We start from the raw sequence: 18831 nt of genomic DNA on the forward strand, positions 1-18831 counted from the left end.
GGGATCTAACTTTACTGTATAAGAAATGAATAAGTAGATAGCTAATCTTTTGTAATGTTTATTAATCAAAATTGATAATTTCCCTTCTCAGCTTGGACTGGTGACTGGGGCTTCAGTTCTCTGAACAGCTCCCCTTGCTGGGAGCACATTATGAAACTTGAATGCTTAAAATAAAAAAAAGGGGCTGGAGTCTCTGGCTTGGAAGTTGAGGAGGAATAAATGAGTTGTAATGGGTCACAGAGCATCAGATACCCACTTCAGAGGAGAAAAATTTATGGTTAGATAAATCATTTTTTTACTGCTCTGGAGCAGCATAAAAAATGTATTGTTAGTAGTACTGTTTCAGTAGTGCCTCATGACCAACTGAGATCAGGGCCCACTGTGCTAGGTGTGATACAAACTCAAAATCTAGAAGTTTCCTGCTGCCAGCTGAATATCTGGCTGGCTCCTCCCAGGAGTTTTTCATTTCCAAAACCATGTGGCTGAAAGGGGAGGGGTGGGAATACATGGGCCCTGGTGACCCTGGTTGGGGAGGGCTCACTCCTGCATGGTTCTGAGTCCCAGAGTGGAGGGAAAAGGCATATCAAAATAACAAAATGCTTGCTGTGTCAGTTGTATTGTTCATTTTCATACTTAATCCTGTAAAACTGTCGGTTCTTTTTTGAGTGTTCTCTGCATATTCCCACTCATGGGATGCACCAGTTGGTTCAGGCTAGATAGTGGAAACATTCTAGTAGAAGTGCCTGTTAGATGCCCCTCCTAGCCCTTCTTTCTGTGTTTGTTAATCTACTGAATGTAAGACTGTAAATGGGGTGTGACTCTCCCACCTCAGTTCTTTTCAACTGCACCAGAAGACAGAGGTGAATCTCTCCAGGTCCTTTGGCTCCGCATTTGTTTTCAAAGTAGGTTTAGAGATCTTAGTACTAGTTTTATTGCTAATCATAGTTAGGAGAGCTTAATAGTTATAACTTAATTTCTTGGTTATAATTAATAATAGTTAGCTCTTCTGTTCCATCTCCAGTTCCATGTTGGAGTTGAAGAATTTAAAAAAGTGTGTATCCTGTCAAGTGATCTTCCTGATGTCTGATGCTCAACCTAGTCTCTGGTGTGCCTGGATGAGGGCCATTCTCTATTAAGGCATTCAGTTTGCTCAACATTCCCGCCACAAACTCAGAAAGATCTACAGAACAGGCTGCAAGGCTTGCTACTTCAAGAACTGTTGGCTGTGTTGTGTTGGTTACAAATTTGAAAAAGTGCCCAATGCTAAGGACAGGAGTCCTGTCTTGGCTCCTGGCAAGTTCAGATTCAAGGAGAGAGAAGTTCTGTATAAGACATTGGTCTCTGTACCAGGCTCTGGATCCAAGGCAGTATCTGAATGGAAGGAAACCTTTCAAGCCATGAGTGAAAGTAAAGCGTTCTTCAACTTCGTCATCTCTGTCAAATATCAAGTCACAAGTTTGACATGAGTTTGCAGCTCTTAATCCTCATCAACAGTGTATCCACTTCCCCGCCATTTGGAAGCCAGCTTTCTCAATTCCTCCAGACATGAACCTCAGTCACATTGGACAGTTGTGTTTTGGAAGTAATAGAGAAAGTCTCTGCCTTTGAATTAGAGAACGTTTATCAGTCCCCTTCCTCTCCCTTTTCAGGGATCTGTCCCACGAGAACACATTAAGAAATCCAGTCTCTGATTCTATTAGGAGCAATAAAGGAGGTTCCAAGGGGGTCCAGAAAGGGGTGTAATGCACAAGATATTTCCTAATATTAAAGGAAGTTGGAGGTCTCCATCCGCTATTAGACATGAGAAAGCTTAACACACATAGCAGGAAGTTCTAGAGTCATATGTTGCCTCTGGTGTCTATTAACCATTCCCTTTTGACTCTAAGTTGGTTTTCAACTTTTGAGGTAAAGGAGGATGCATATTTCCATATCTCTATAAGACTAAATCCTCACACACATCTACACTTCGCTATCTGCCAGGATAATTTTCAATACAAGGTTCTATCTTTTGGCCTTTTCTGCTGCACAACCATTTTAATATTAGTTGTGTTAGCAGCTTGTCTGAGATAGTATTGTTATGGTATTTTCGTCTATCTATATTTGGATGATTGGCTTCTCAAAGTTTCAACAAAAGAAGGCCTTATGAAGAACATCTGCCTTACGTGTACTCTTTTGTGGAAAATTTAGGACTTGATGAATATGAAAAAAATCTCCTCTTTCCTACACAAAGAATTGCATTCATAAGGGGCAGATCTTGACTTTCAAGAAGGCAAAGTCTTTCTTCCAATGGCGAGATTTCTAAAATTTCAGTCTATCATACAGATATTGATACAGAATCTCCTCTCAAAAGATAATTTTCTTTCAGGGACTTTGGCAATTTGTCACATTTTATGCCAGACTCAGAATGAGACCTTTTCAGCATTAGTGGCACAATGCTCCCGGAAATAGTAATGTATTGTTGGCCTATACAAATCTGAAAAGCAAAAGGCTAGCCTGTTCAGAATTCTCTCGCAGAAGCAATTCTAGTGTCCTTGTCGTGGTGGACTCAACCAGAGAATGTTCTCAAAGGAGTATCTTTCAATCCTCTCACTCCTTTGTTGATGATCACTTTGGATACTTCCAAGAAAGGATGGAGAACGCATGGAGACTATATATTGATTTGGAAATGTTGGAGCTATGGAGAAAAGGCATCACATATAACTAGGGCCCTACCAAAATCATGGTCCATTTTGTTCAATTTCGTGGTCATAAGATTTAAAATTTTTAAAATTTAATGATTTCAGCTATTTAAATCTTAAATTTCACGGTATTGTGATTGTAGGGGTCCTGACCCAAAAAGGAGTTGGGGTGGGGGAGTGTCGCAATGTTATTGTGTGTGGGGGGGTTGCAGTACTGCTACCTTTACTCCTGTACTGCTGCTGGCAGCTGTGCTGCCTTTAGAGAAGAGCAGCTGGAGAGTGGCGGCTGCAGGCTGGGAGCCCAGCTCCAAAGGCAGAGCTGTCTCCAGTAGCAGCACAGAAGTAAGGATGGCATGGTATGGTATTTCCACCCTTACTTCTGCGCTGCTGTCTGCAGAGCTGGGCCCTCAGTCAGCAGCTGCCACTTTCCGGCCACCCAGCTCTGAAGGCAGCAGTAGCAAGAAGTAAGGATGGCATGATATGGTATTGCACCCTTACTTCTGTGCTGCTGCTGGCAGGGTGCTGCCTTCAGAGCTGGGCACCTGGCCAACAGCCGCCTAGCTCTGAAGTCAGCGCAGAAGTAAGAGCAGCTGTGACAATACTGTGACATCCCCGAAAATAACCTGGTGACCCCCCCCCCACAACTCCCTTATGAGTCAAGACCCCCCCATTTGAGAAACGCTGGTCTCTCCAGTGAAATCTGTGTAGTATAGGGTAAAAACATACAAAAGACCAGATTTCATGGGGGGGCGACAAGATTTCATTGTCTGTGACACGTTATTCATGACTGTGTATTTGGTAGGGCCCTACATATAAATATGCTAGAACTGAGGGCTATCAGTGTAGCTCTGAAATAATTTTCTATGTCATATCCACAACGAGGTAATATAAGTCGTCATGGAAAATACAGCAGCTGTGTCATTACCTGAACATGTAGGAAGGAGTTCACGCATGTCAACTATACAAGGAGGCAATCAAACAGTCGTGGGACTGGTGTATGTGCAACAATTGCTCTTAACTTAGCAGGCAAGGACAATGACAAAGCAGACCAACTCAGCAGAGACCTTACACAGCTGCATGAAAGTTCTGTAAAGGATTCACTAATTCAAAACATATTCAGCTTTTGAAGGTTTCCAGAGAGAGTTCTCTTCACCAACATGCAGTGCCCTATTTCCAGACAGAAACATTCTATCCATTGTCCTCATGTTTCTTCTGAATTGGGGGAGGGGACTGTTGTTTGTATGCTTTGCACTGATACAAAAGGTACTGGGAGAGAGAAGACATGATAGGACCAAGGTAATCTTAGTAGCTCCTCCATGGTCAAGGCAACAGTGGTGGGTGTTTGCCTACTACTGAAATCTATGAAAGGCTCTATCTTTAAGGATTTAGAGAATTTCAGGCCAGAAGGGAACATTAGATCATCTCGTTGGATCTCCTACGTATCACAGGCCATTAAAATTCACCCAGTTGCTCCTGTATTGAGCCCAGTAATTTTGTGTTTGACTAAAGCGTAACTTGTGTTTTGACTAAAGCACATGATCCAGAAAGAGGTTATATATCTTTTGATTTGAAGACACCAAAAGATGAAGAATCCACCACGTCCCTTGGCAGTTTGTTCCAATGGTTAATCGCCTTTGCTGTGAAAAACCATGAATGTGTGCCAGTTCAGAGTTTCATAAGGATAAATGTTATATTTAATCCACACAAACTGCAGAGGCTGAAAGAAAATGTTGTAAGTGTTTTGTTATGGGTTATCCATTTTGTATGCTGGTGTTGCACATTTGTAGTTTTTAAAGTTGAGAGATGTGCTTCGCGCTGACAGGAATGGGGAAGCACACTAGGCAGAGCTGCCGCTGCGGCCGCTTCTGACTGTATCCATTTTCCAGAAGTGGGAAAGGTTATGGCATGTTGTCGTCACTATTAAATATGATGTGTTGCTCCTGGTATATCTACTTTCAGTAACTTTTAAATGGTGATAAAAGGACACGGAGACAAAAACCTTCCTAATGCATGTTGCAGCTTCTCATGCTGTTGAAGAAGTTTGACACAAATCATAGAAGCAGCTTCATCAATGCAGTTTCTACCTTTGTTTCCCAGGCAGGTGCAGCTCCCCTTGTCATTTCTCTAATCTTGTGGAACCCACTTAAGTACATCAGCCAAGTATAAAAGTTAGGAAATTAATGCAAAAAATCCCTTTATTTTATTGACTCTTTAGGGTGCATCCTGATGGATCCTTATCAACCCAAAGCTTTAAAGGCATGGAATGAAGATATTTAAGGGAAAGTTCCTAGCATTCATTTCCCCCTTCACAGTGACTGCTAGATTTTCTGTAACACACTGCAGCACTCCATAATTAAGGCTATGTTTTAGTCATGAGTAGTTTTAGTAAAAGTCATCGACAGGTCACGAGCAGTAGACAAAAAATCACGGCCCGTGACCTGTCCATGACTTATACTATATCCCTGATAAAATCTTGAGAGAGCTGCGGGTGCTTATGGGGGCCCCACAAGTGCTCCAGGGATGGCAGCCCAGGGGGCTCCAGTGGTGCTCAGGTGGGAGCAGCCCAGGGGGTGCCGCAGGTGCTGGGCGGGGTTGGTGGGACTCGCAGGCTCCCTACCTGGCTTCTCAGAAGCGGCAACATGTCCCTCCCTAAGCTCCTAGCTCCGCAGCTCCCATTGGCAGGGTACCGCGGCCAATGGGAGATGCGAGGGTGGTGCCAGGAGCTGAGGGAGGGACATGTTGCTGTTTCTGGGGAGACCCCCAAGGTAAGCACTGCCCAGAGTCCTCACCCCCTTCTGCGCCCCAGCCCTGAGCCCCATCCCACACCCAAACTGTTGGTGGTTTGGGGGTGGACCGAGACTGCCCCAGCAGCAGCCGGGCAGAAGTCACGGAGGTCACAGAAAGTCACGAAATCCATGAAATCCGTGACAAACTTGCAGTCTTATCCATAATGCATTCACTTGCATTTCCCACAGATACTGAAAAACAGCACACACGCTTTATTTATCAAACTCACATCTAATGCAACAACTTTACAGCAATCCCTCATATTCTGCTGTATCAACAGATCAGCCCCTCTGAGTTTCACACAGTCCATTAATTTGGAAAGTTGTTCCGTAGAAGTCGCCTTTGTGATGTGATTATCTCACTGGTCTACAGACTAGAGGGTACCTCTTGTGAGAATGCATACTTGTCTCTTTTATTTCAAGTTCTGCCTTTCTGTGTAAGGTGGATGAATTTAGCCCTGTTTTTGGAATCTTCATGGTTAAAATCCTTTTCAGTACAGTTAGACATTCTTGTATCTGCTGTTTGGATTGCATAGAGGGAACAATCATCTAAAATGCTCTCATCCTGCATTTTATTAGCTAGTCTAATCAGGCAGCTGGAGTTCTAGGAAGGGAATGTTAACAAGAAGAGTTTTGTCTTAAGGCCTTCTTCAGCTCAGGATTAACTTTGGTTGAAGTTAAACCCTATTGAATAGGTTCCGTTTTTCCTGGGTTGAATAGAAAGTGTGTTCACTAGTCCCTCACACTCTATACTCTTATATTTACATTTATTTTGTACTGTTTGTGTCTTTAGTTTTTTGTTTTCTTCGAATATTATCTATACAAAACTATGTTAATGAGACTTCAGCATGAATATATATCTAGGAATACAAAATGCCATACATGTAAATTCTTAAAAAATGTCATATTGTCTAGTGTTCAGATGCATGTTGCTGGGCCCAGTTGTAATGATATAATGTAATATATGATGTAATGCAAGGATATAGCCAAGTTGCCGTGGTGTATTCATTCTGAATTTTTGGAGTTTCATATGATTGAAATAGTAAACTTAATACAGAGCTAACAGATTTTAGTCTATAACAATGTTTCATTTAATATATTGAACGTCCGTTTTGAAATCATGACTTTAACAAGTTTTCATCTTTTTATTTTATAGGTTGGACTTTGAGATTAATGAAAATAGTTACCAGGAAGTTGTCTTGTAACGTCATCACTAGAAGAAATTCTATGTAGTTCTAATATTTCATAGAGGGTGCTGTGCTACAAAAATGATTACTTCAGATTTGCCAGTGTTACAGTGAGTAGTTTAAATTTATTTTTCTTTTTTATTTGAATTCTTCACGTTACCAAAAATATGAAGAAGAATACTTCTTGGGGAGGAAGGGATGGCTTTGTGCTTAAGGTTGAGACTGAGATTAAGGTGCATATTTGTGTCTTTGGTACAGACTTCCTGTGTGGACTGTAAGTCACCTGAAGTAGTAGTCTGCTTTGAAAAGTGACTATGTAAAAGTGGCACCATCTCACTGAACAGATATGTTTCTTCCTTTTCTTCCTGCATCAATAATAAAAATATTTTTTCACCATTTCTTATTTCTGATAGCACTGCAGAGCCAGCAGAGCTGTGGAAGTATGAGCTGGATTCTAGTCCTCACTCGTTTTCAACAAAATTGTTAATTATTCCAATTGTACATTCTCCTTTATAGCCAGGTCTACATATCTCACAAAAGATCTTCAGCGTCTGCTTTAGATAATAGGCTGGCTGTGTTTGCCTATAAGCAGCCCACAATGTTTGCTGGGGAATGTAAGTTGGTTGTGAAGATGAAATGAGTCAAATGGATCTCCACCTACATAAGGTACAGAGCAGTAGAGTGGATTGAATGGAGTGGCTGTCCAGAGGGTGAGCTGAGCAGATTGAAGGATGCAATTCTAGGAGTATCCAAGTCTGGGTAAAAATTGGGGCAGAACTTTGTTGCCTTGTTAATATCTTTACTAAAAATCAAACCCTACGGAGGGGTCAACTTAGATTTTATGTAGTGTGGACTGTGTGAGAGAGCAGGTTAGGAAAGGCACCTGCTTACATGCTGCTTGGAGGCAGAAACTAAGCTCTTCAGTCATTTCCTGAAGTCTGGGCTCCAGCCTTGGATTGCCGACCAGTTCTCTCCTATCTTTAAATGGCAGGAGGACAACATATTTCCTTCTCCAAAACAAGAGCAGTTTTTTAAAAGTATATTCTAGAATTTTAATTTTTTCTACTTCATTTGGGACATATTTGTGCTTGGCTGTCTAACTTTTCTAAGCAGGACTACTCTTCAAGATTTGCTGAAACCTTGAACCATCTTTCTCTCCCGCAGCTCAGTGTGCAAACAGCACACTTGGGAAAAAGAAGCCACGATCTTTCTCTTCCTAAAGTGACTAGACTGGAGTTTTTGCTGCTGATGTTCCCAGGCGCCTTCTACCCAAGTAGAAGAGAGAAGTAATTGTTCAGGCTTCCTTGCCCTGCTGGCAAATTCCCTTCCCCCAGCATTCAAGCAGACTGTCAAGAAGCAGTCAGAAAAGATCACTTCAGCCTACCAACCTGAACTGTGATCCTGGGGAAACTCAAACAAAGCTCAGCATAGCAGGAACAGACTGCTGCACCTCCTGAGAAGCAGATCCTTCATAACAGGACAGACATTGGCTCAGGAATGAAAGCCTCATTAATAAAGGGAGGTACTTTCAGCAGCTTTTTAGGGATCAATGGCCACGATAATGTCCAAATGACTATTTCCTTCTTTGTGTTTCAAGAAATGAGCCATGCATTCTGTTGTGTAGGAACCTTTTTTAGATTTTCTGCCCTGCAGCTTGGGAGTGGGAGAACCCAGATAGTTTTGCTGGCATTAAGACCCCATAGGCTCAATTTCATCTAGTCCGTAGTACCCAGCCATCTCACCCTGTGACCTTTCATCCTGGGGTTAATACCTGTATTTTTGCTGGCACTCCGTTTCAGAAGGATTCCTTCCAAAGAGAGGTCTGTCTTCAGAATGCAAAACACCTGTGCCTCAGAGTACTCCAAGGCCAAAAGCAAGGCCTTCTGTAGGTGCTCTTGTGAATCCTACAGAGAAGATGCTACACAACAACCTGAATTCCTAGTCTGTTTCTGAGGTGCTGCAGAACAGCCCCAAAGAGAAGCAGAGTTCATTTCTCTTTCTTTGACCTTTCTGACCCTTCCAGAGATTCCAGGCAGTGTCTCAGGCATTCGAGGAAGGGCACACCCTCCTTTAGTGCTTTTCCAGGTGACTTGGTCTGATGGTAGCAAGTACCGCATTTACCCCTGGCAAAACTTTAACAACCTCAGCAACATTAGCAAATGTCCATTATTGATGTAGATGCACTAGTTAAGGGTGTGGTGTGTGTTCACAGCAAAAATGTGAGGTTATCACTAAGGTTTGGCTTGCAGTGTAAAGTGTTGTGTAGTATGCTTTTTATCTGTTTGAGGCAGAAGGGAGTTTCTTGATGATTTGTGTAGTCTGTTGTTCTCAGTAGAAACCTGCTGTGTGAGGAGTCTGATACAGTTAAGAGCTGTCCAATAACCTGGCATTTCCTTATGACCATTAACTTGTCACCAAAGGTTTGCTCTTACCCAACCTTAACTGGCTTAAAATTAAGTTTGTTTATGCTAATGTGGCACTTCTAATAGAGGAGGTGTAGGAGGCTATTGGAGGCACATGGAAAAGTGGAGAAGGGATGGCTCTCCACTTTTCCTTACGGTGTGAGGAAAATGACTGGAGCACAAATGTTTATGATAGTGGTGAAAGCAGAGTCAAGTGAGGAGGGTAGGAATGCGTTGAGGAGGGCAGGAATGGGTACAGAAATCTCTGTGTATCAGTTGTCACGTCATTATTGCAGGGCTAATGAGGTAGGTAATGTTCACCTGAGAAGACTTTTCCCTGTGAATCTGCAGGACCTGTTGCGGGTTGGAGGAGATGAACGCCACCCAGTTCCCCTATTTATCCCATCCCAATTTTATGGAAAGATGTGAGTAAGGGCGAGGTTATAGAAGATTCCCCACTTCTTGTTTGACTTATGAGATGGCAGGTTAAGACACTTTGTGCATTCTTCTCTCGTGGCCTAAATCTTACTCCAGCTCAACAATGCCTATACCATTATGGGAGAACCTGTCCTATGTAGCATCTGCTCTGCCAAGCCATTCAAGGTTCTTCAGAGTAGAGGAGCCTCTCTTGAAGCCACAGAGCTTTGAAAGAACCTAGGGAACCTCCAGCACTGGAGCTCATAGCTCCTGTATCCTGGGAATCCTGGCTGCTGCTTCCCATGAGTGGGCCTGGGTTCACAGCATACAGGAGCTAGGGACCTCAGTGCTGGGGCCTCTCCTGCTCTTGTGGAAGGTCTGTGGCTTTGACAGAGACTCCCAGGCTCTGAGGTGTTATGTATGTTACATATGACAGGCTGCCCTTGCCAAGGAGTGGAGGCTGTTCTTTATGTCATGTCCCCACTACATCAGATGGAAGGGAGGCTGTGAGGAGCACATCTTCCCACCTGACCATGTGCACCATTGGAGTCCTCCTTGAGCCCTCACTGCTGCCCCCTTTGCAGGAGGCCTCACCTGCCTCATTAGACTGACAGTGTCATGTGGTGAACTTCTTCTGATGAGGATCCCTGCAAACCAAAAGTATCTTGCTATCCAAGAAAGGTGATTGAGGAGTGGGTCTATCAGATTAAGAGAGTGCTTTGCTTCCTATAAAGAGTAGAGGGGGGAAGATTGTAAATTATTCAGTTGTTCCTTTCACACCCACCATACTAATGTGATGGTCTCTATCTTGTCTGACACATCAGGGATTGAACAGAGACTCTCCAGATCTTCAGCAAAGAGCCAAGCATTTGGTTTAGGGCTGTAGCAGACTTACACCTCCTGTTGATTGTGTAAAAAGGGGACTTGTAACACTTACTGACTAGTGGAGTTACGCTTATGCTTTATATGTCCAAGAATGTGACCATGCACCCTCGGGCTAGGAGTGCTATAGGATTTGTTGAGGCTAGGGGAAATCTTCGGAGATTAGGAGATCTGGAGGCATGCTGTGGCAAAGGTAAGGGGAAACTACTGGGGACCTTCCTTCCTTCCTCCCACAGTCTCCTGGACCCCATCTCCTAATAGTTTTCTGTCCAGTTTTGTGAGCACCGGGCTGGTCATCTTCTCTGAGGCCATCCTGGCTTTAGTCCTGTTGGAAACAATATTAGATGGTAGGCATCTTTACAAAGGGCAGCCTCACTTCCACATGCAAATGGTGGTTCCCTTAGGCAGTGTATGGCTTCAGTCACATTTGGTCACAGCCAATGGTGGCTGCTTTGAATAAGTCAGTTAGCTACATAATAACCATTACCAGTATTATAGACGTAAAGAAAAGGAGTACTAGTGGCACCTTAGAGACTAACAAATTTATTTGAGCATAAGCTTTCGTGAACTACAGCTCACTTCAGCTTATGCTCAGATAAATTGGTTAGTCTCTAAGGTGCCACTAGTACTCCTTTTCTTTTTGTGAATACAGACTAACGCTGCTATTCTGAAACCTGTTGTTATAGACATAATCATCAATTCCACTTTTGCTGTACTGCTGCAAACTGGTTTGACCCCACTCAATTAAGTAAAGTAGTTAATTGTTTATCATTTTTTCTTTGCATGGTTTTTCTTTTTCTGAGAATAAAGAATTCTTTCTGCGTGTATTTTCATGACAACAAAAGTGTTCCAAAAAAAAAAGTGACACCCTTTCAGAAAATCACTTTTTTCAGATTTTTAAATACTCTGATATTTGACAACTACAAAATCTTGGAACTCAAATACACTTTAGAAAATTCAGACATATTCAGATTTATAATATCCATTACTTTTCTCTAAAAATATTTAGGTGAGAACAGAATTACAAAAGTCTCAAGGGGAGATTCTGACACAACCGTAACTATGATGTTCATATAGTTAAATGTTTGTTCTATTTTATTAGTGATGTTCCCACCCAAATTTACGGAACATTTTTGATAAAATCACATTGGAGGATCTGTGGACCTGGCCCTGAAGGAAGATGGTGCCAGATCCACAGAACTGATCCACACTTGTTTGTGTTTAAGACTGTATAATCTTAACTAAATTGGCCTGATTTTCCCTTCACACCTAATTTATACCAGTGGAACTCCGTTGACTTCAGAGGAGTTACCCATGATTTTCATTAATGTGAGATAAAAATGAGATCCTGATAATTCTGAAAGGTGGATCTGGTGCTCTGCCACAAGTGGTCTTTGACGCATAGAGATATTGTTGAATTAGTTTATTGGTAATACAAGTGAAAGTTAAAATAAATTCATTCATGTCATCTTGAGAAATAATCTCATTTATGAGATCTTCAGGGGCAGAACCCAGTACTCCAGAGGATGAGTCACTGGTCTGGTTCTTCAAGTAGCAATCCTCTGGTTGAAGAGCCATTGTAGGACCAGTGGACCTGACTTCCAGAAGAAAGGACATTTTTGGGTAACAATTTTACTATTTAAAGTGTGGTCCTGCTCTAAAAAGTGACACTGTGGGCTTCCACACTTAGGGCTGGTCTCCACTACATAGCTAGGTTGACATAAGGCAGTTTATGTCGACCTAATTATGTCAGTGTCTACACTACAGCCTTCTTCCAGCTGATGTACATTCCCTATGTGGCAGGACACCTCCTTCATCTCTCCGGACTTAGCACTTCCTCCTCTGGTGATGGTGGGCCTGGGGTAATCAGCCTCATTTAGGGCAGAGTTTGCCTTCCCTCTTCTGTGCTCCTTTGGCTGTATTTTCAGGGTTGGCCTATGGGGTGATCCTCCACCAAACAAAAAGGAAACCGCCTCATAAACACACAAACCCCAGGGGTATATCTTTCGCCTCCTCCTTGCTGGTGCAGGGTGTCGTCCTGTTGATTGCTCTGGGGTGTCAGTCTTTCCTCTAGCAGGCGCTAAGGTTTGTCTGTTTCCCCTATAGGAAGGAGCACAGGCTCTCACCCTGGCGTAGGTTATTTTCCTGCTGCCACTAGCCTGACCGGAGCTTGTCTCTCTCTCTTCCCCCTTTCTCTCACCAGAGGAGGGGTTTTAAAAGATCTCAGGCAGCCCTTAATTGGATTCAGGTGTCTCTAATTGACCTAAGGTAGCCCGTTCTCAGCTAGTAGGGAAGAGGGCGTTTAACATTCTAGGGCTAACATATCTGCCTTCCAGCACCCTCTTGCAGCCTGTCCGGCCTGACTTTGTCGTACCTACTACATTGACATAATAACTCCACCTCCACAAGAGGTGTTAGGCTCATGTTGGTGTAGCTAGGGTGACCCAGGGTCTGTGTAGACACTGCGTCCCTTCCGTCGGCTGTTGGCTGTCTTGTCAATTTCATGGAAGGAGCCCAGCTGCTTCCTGGAGAGCTGGGCAGCTGGACCCTGCTCCCAGCTGAGAGCCTAAGTGAGAAGCCCTGGCAGCTTTGGAGCTGCTGGGAGTCAGGGTGAGAAGTTTCAGACCCCGCTGGGAGCTGGGCAGGGAGTAGAGCCAAGAAACAGAGGCAACTGAACCTCAGTCTGTGGGGATGAGAGAGCTCCGGGCGGCTTCCTCCATTCTTCCTGGGGATCGGGGTGTGTGTGTGTGTGGGGGGGGGGGCAGCCCACTGAGAGCCTGTGGGGCAGCTGGATTCCCGGCAGGGAGTTGCCAGTGGAGTGGAGAGACTGGGCTCTCAGTACCCCACGCTGCCCTTCTTAGGTCAGTGGAAGCACTCCTCAATGAGGATGCGCATCACCGACCTAAGGAGAGGGTAGTGTGGACATGCAGTAATTACTGTGGTTGCTGTATGTTGACCTACTGTAGGTTGACTTCTGCTTCTAGTGTAGACATACCCTTAGTGTCTCAATGACTTACAGATCAGATTTGCTCATTGTACAAGTGAAATAGTTTTCCTAAGTCCCAGAGTCACAAACTCAACCTGGGATGAGAAAATCAATCTGACTGTCTCTCTGATTTGTGCATCATCACCAGCAATAAAGATTCTTCAGGATAAATCCTGCCCTTATTTGCACTGTGCAATCCCATTGTCTTTGAGTGCAGTTGAGGTTAGAATTTGGTCTTTAGTTGGAATTTACATAACCACTTTAATGAAGTGAGAGCTAGAATAGAATCCAGCTTGTTTACCTGATATCTGTATTGGCTCTCAGGGCTAACGAGTAAATAGTAGTAAAATCTTATTTTGGTCATGAGAACAAGCTGATACTACTGAGTACACACGTGAATGGATCTGTTAAGAAGGTGCTGTTTAACGTAGTCAATTTTCAAAGTAGAATTTCACTTTAAAAGAGCCAGTTATTTAAATGAGTCTTCAGGTCTGAGAGGATACAGTGTAATTTCTAACTTCATAAAACTTACATAGTTTAGCATTCCTCCATGCATAGCAGTGTTTGATGAATTTGCAGAGTGAATGCTGCACAAGGCTTTTAAAGGATAATTTGTTTTATTCTGTACTATATCTAAATATTTAATCAGTGTCAATTATAAATTAATAACTTGTTTCAAATAATTTTAATTTAACTAGTATTTTTTCCCTAGGGATTCAACAAATGAAACTACTGCACATTCAGATGCTGGCAGTGAGCTTGAAGAAACAGAAGTCAAAGGAAAGAGAAAAAGGGGCCGTCCTGGCAGGCCTCCAGTATGTGGTGTTTAGTTTTGTGTTGTTGTGCATCAATTTAAACTTGACTGCAGATTGTTCTCCCATCCTGTCCTCTTAGTGATCACATTGTAGGTTTGCAATGAACAATTTGTCAAACTATATGAAGATTTATAGTGCATAATACATGTCAGACTGATTTGAAAATATTGTTTGCTGAAATAGAAGTATAGCATCTAATTTAAAAGATAAGCTGGTAATAGCCATTAATACTTTTTCCTTTACATACATACATATTAAAATTTTACATTTTGTTATTTGTCCTATAATATTCTTCCCAGGCATGAGAGTAGTTTTATTAACCATAACTTCTTTCTACTATTAAAATTTGTAATGGATACTTCACTTAAATGTTGTGAAACGATACTTGAGTCATCTTTAAGTGGCTTTTAATTTCTTGTGAACTGGAAAGTAGGCTCACACTTTTAATATAATGTTTAGTTGTTCCCTAGGGAGATCTGTTCATGTAGATTAAAAGATTAAGATAAATGAACATATTTTGTGTCCTGAATCCAGATAAGGAGCTTTGTTCTTTAGTATAATATAGTTATCGCTAGATTTGGTATCTGCTGTTTAGGTATTTACTAACAGAAGGTTCTTCTTCAGGGGCCTTTGTACATTACCACATCATGAATGGGAATGTACCTAGGCAATTCAAAAACTTACAGTAACTAGTAAGTAACCCTTTTTATGTTTATAAGATATTTATTCATAAGAGAAGTAACTTCCTCAGCAGGCATATATAACTGTGGAGGCTGTGTTTTATCAAGCTGTTCACTCTAGGTAGATTCAGTCATCACAAGTATTAATATTAATGTTTGATTGTATAATCAGAATTACACAGTATGTAATAAGATTTTTTGTAAGAGTTTTACATAATTTTTTGTGAGCTTTTAATAATTTTGTCTATTTGCCAATTTGTTTCTTCCTCATGACTGTTCTGGTGTCAGCTCAGCTAGAGTACATTAATGGAATATATGTTATAAGCGATCATGTAAGTATATAGAACATATCTGGTGTTTTAGAATATCTGGTTCTAAAAGGTTGATTATAAAGATTTGAAAATTCACCCAAGTACATGTACAGTAGGAAAATTACATTGTTTTCCTGTAGAATTTTAATCCTTAATTATCTATTGGTATGTTAGGTTTGTAGTTAACAGCTCTATCCACTGAAGGACTTCCAGCTTACCAGATCCGTTTTGCAAATGTTTCAGAATCTGTTGGAAGCATAGGACTGGAATGGACCTCCTGAGTCATTGAGTTCAGTCCCTTGCTATCACAGGCAACCCTGTCATAAACTCCTGTTCATAAATTTATCAAGATCCATCTTAAAACCAGTTAGGTTGTATGCTACCACTATGCCTATTGAAGGATGTTCCAGAACCTCACTTCTCTCATGGGTACAGGGAACTTCTCACACTGGTCTGGTCATGAATGCTGAGTACCTGTCTTGCATCCAGAAACCACTTCAATTATTTTTTGTCTTAAGCTTTCCAGCTGATCTTGCTGTCACATTTGTATTGTTTCCTTGTGAGTCCTCAGCTGAGTGTCCATGTGCTAGAAAGCAGCAGTTTCCTCTCAGTGCTCTTTCTGAGAGCATCTTTTGTAGGTTTTTTATTTCTTCTCTCCTTCCCATAATTCCTAAAATATATATATATATATGGAACTCTTTAGAAGGGATTCTAAGAGCAGCCTGGGGGAAAATCCTTGATCCAGTGGCATTTCCTTCTTGTGGTCAGCACAGCAGAGGCTCAGCTGCACTTCAAAAGACTGCTCTCTATAGCAGTTTTCCTACTCACTGAAGTCTGGAAGTATGGCCTCTTCGTAGTTGCCCAGGAGAGCTTTTTTTTAAACACACACAGGCAGCCTCCTACCTCAATGGGATGTGGAAAATTTCTCAGATGGCCAATCTCAGAAGGAGAAAATGCTTTAAATGTACTGGTGAGACAACACCCCGTTTTCAGTGGTGATCCTTTGGACCAGCACCTGCAAGCCAAGAGACTTTCTACTCTTTATCTCTCCAAACTCCTGTGTTTTTTCCCTCTGATTGCCACCTAAGAGCAAGTTCCATTGATCCTCCATGGCCTGTCTCTTAAGTTTGAGATGGAAATACTTGAATGGCTTGTTCTTTTGAGAGGCTGAACAAGAACTCTCCTGTCCAAGGGCACCATCCAAATCAGACGCAGAAGGTTCCCTTCATTGTCCCTTCCCAAAACCACTGCCTGCTGATCTTCCTTGTATTTGTCAGAGAGCTCATCTGTTTCAGTGGCCTCTTCCTACCCAAACCAAAAGACCCAAGCTGCTGCAGCTGCTGCTGCTCCTCCTCATCTGAGGAGTATACCACAAAGAAGGTCAACATCAAAAAGCAATAAGCCCGATTCATTTTTCTGTGTTTATCACAACAACTAAGTCAATTGTTTTATAAATTGACAGTCCAGCCTACTGTAATACTATCTGTTCTACTGGTCGCCTCTCAGAAAGGATATTTAAGAATTAGAGAAGGTTCAGAAAAAAAAATGTGATTTATTAGAGGCATGGAAAAACTCTTACATGAAGAGAGATTGAAGAGATAGGGATTGTTTACCTTAGAAAAAGGCAAGTAACAGGGGACATGAAAAAAGAATAAAGGTAGATTGGGAATATTTCTTCTTCCCTGTCTCGTGACACAAGAACAAGGGGACAGTGAATGAAACTGAAAGGAGGACATTCAGAACTAAGAAAAGGAAATACTTTTTCACACAACACCTAATTAGACTGTGGAACTCCTTGCTACAGGATTCCATTAAGGCAAAGAATCTTGCAAGTTTCAAAGAAGGATTGATCATTTACATAAATAACAAAAATATCCACAGTTGTTATGGTTAATGCTTAAAGAAAGTTTTGAAAAGGATATGAAACAACGTACTTCGGAGTTCAACCACACTCCATTTGGGGTTAGGGTGAGACCTTCATGGGTGACAGATTATCTCACATCTGCCTAATGCAAAGTTTCATAGATTCCAAGGCCAGAAGGGACAATTATGATCATCTAATCTAATCTCTTGTATAAAACAGGCCATAGAACTTCCCCAAAATAATTCATAGCTTATCTTTTTAGAAAAACATCCAGTCTTGATTTAAAAATTGTGTTGTTACAGTGGTTAATTATTCTCATTGTTAAAACTTTATGCCTTATTTTCAGTCTGAATGTCCAGCAAATGCATTTACACATTTCTCTGCTAGAATGAAGAGCTCATTATTAGATATTTGTTTGCCATGTAGATACTTGTAATCAAGTCATCCTTTAATCTTCTCTTTGTTACGCTAAATAGCTTGAGCGCCTTAAGTCTATTGTAATCCTGTAATCATTCTCGTGGCTCTTCTTTGAACCATCTTCAGTTTATCAACGTCTTTCCTGAATTTTGGGCACCAGAGCTGGAAACGGTATTCCAGCAGTGGTTGCACCAGTGCCAAATAGAGAGGTAAAATAACCTTCCTACTTGAGATTCATCTGTTTAAGCACCTTCCTCTGAAAAAGCTGGTGCTGGCCACTGACCAAGACAGGATACCGGACTAGATGGACCACAGACCTGATCCAGTATAACAATTCCTATGTTCTTGAATTTTGGCTGCAGGGACATATTTTTTTCTTTTCTAACTAATCTGAATCAGATATAGTAATCTCCTTTGGAGGGAGATGACCTGGATGGCTGAGCTGTTACATACCAATCTGGAGATCAAATAATAATCTTTTATTCATTCAGTTCAAGAAAGACCTCCCTCAAAATGCAGTTGAAAGAAATGAAAAAGTAGTTTTTCTGATCCTTAAAAGGCTTGAGAAAAAAAGTGGACCCTGTATGGTTCTGTCCAGCTAAGAGGCCCTCAACATAGTATTTTTAACAATGCATCAGTTACAACAGGATCTGTGATCTCCCCATTAATTCTCTATGCTCTTCTTGATTCAAATACAGAAGGGAATAACTAGTTGAGAACTAAAGGCAAAATCATATTAAAAACTCAAATCTTATAAAATAGCTTTTCATAAATTAATAGATTTTAAGCCCAGAGTGAACCATGACCATATAATGGGATTCCCTGAATATCACAAGCCACAGGAAAGCTTCACCCAGTGTTTACTGCATGAGACCCAATAACCTGTGGTTGAGCTAGTGTGTATTTCCTAGAAAGACTTCAAATCTTCATTTAAATACTCCAAGTGATGGAGAATCTACCCTATTCCGTGGTAATCTGTTCTTGTGGGTAAATACTGTCACGGTTAAAAATTTGCACCTTATTTTCAGTTTGAATTTTTTAACTTCTGTTTATTGCCATTGGATGATCTTATGCTTTTGTCTGCTAGTTTAGAATGCTCTAATAATAAATAACTTTTCTTCATATAAATATTCGTGTACTATGATCAAAATCCCTCTTAATGTTTTCTCTGATAAACTAAATATATTGTACTCCTTAAGTCTCTCATTGTAAGGCATGTTTTCCAGACCTCATGTTGTTAGCTATCTTGTACTTTAAAGCCTTTGGTGGCATTGTATTTTTGGACAGAGTTGTCTTCGCTCTAGATCACAGAAATATATAGTTGCTAATTTGGGTACAGATATCCCCTAGAGAAAACTTCATCCCAGCAACACTGATGGCACAAAACTACTCTGCTAATCCCTCAT

At 41.5% G+C, this 18831-nt stretch overlaps 1 protein-coding gene across 4 annotated transcripts in view; it reads left to right on the forward strand.

Moving 5' to 3' along the window:
- The window catches only part of STAG1 (STAG1 cohesin complex component), a 373810-nt gene that overhangs the window by 67460 nt on the left and 287519 nt on the right, over window positions 1-18831 (forward strand). For all 4 annotated transcript variants that reach the window (XM_077825490.1, XM_077825488.1, XM_077825489.1 and 1 more), the window contains 2 exons: window positions 6621-6761; window positions 14051-14153. In XM_077825490.1, the coding sequence (XP_077681616.1) occupies window positions 6733-6761; window positions 14051-14153 (132 nt within the window). In that variant the 5' untranslated portion in view covers window positions 6621-6732. The remainder of the gene's footprint in view (window positions 1-6620; window positions 6762-14050; window positions 14154-18831) is intronic.

The sequence above is a fragment of the Eretmochelys imbricata genome, chromosome 9, assembly GCF_965152235.1.
Source record: "Eretmochelys imbricata isolate rEreImb1 chromosome 9, rEreImb1.hap1, whole genome shotgun sequence".
NCBI lineage: Eukaryota > Metazoa > Chordata > Testudines > Cheloniidae > Eretmochelys > Eretmochelys imbricata.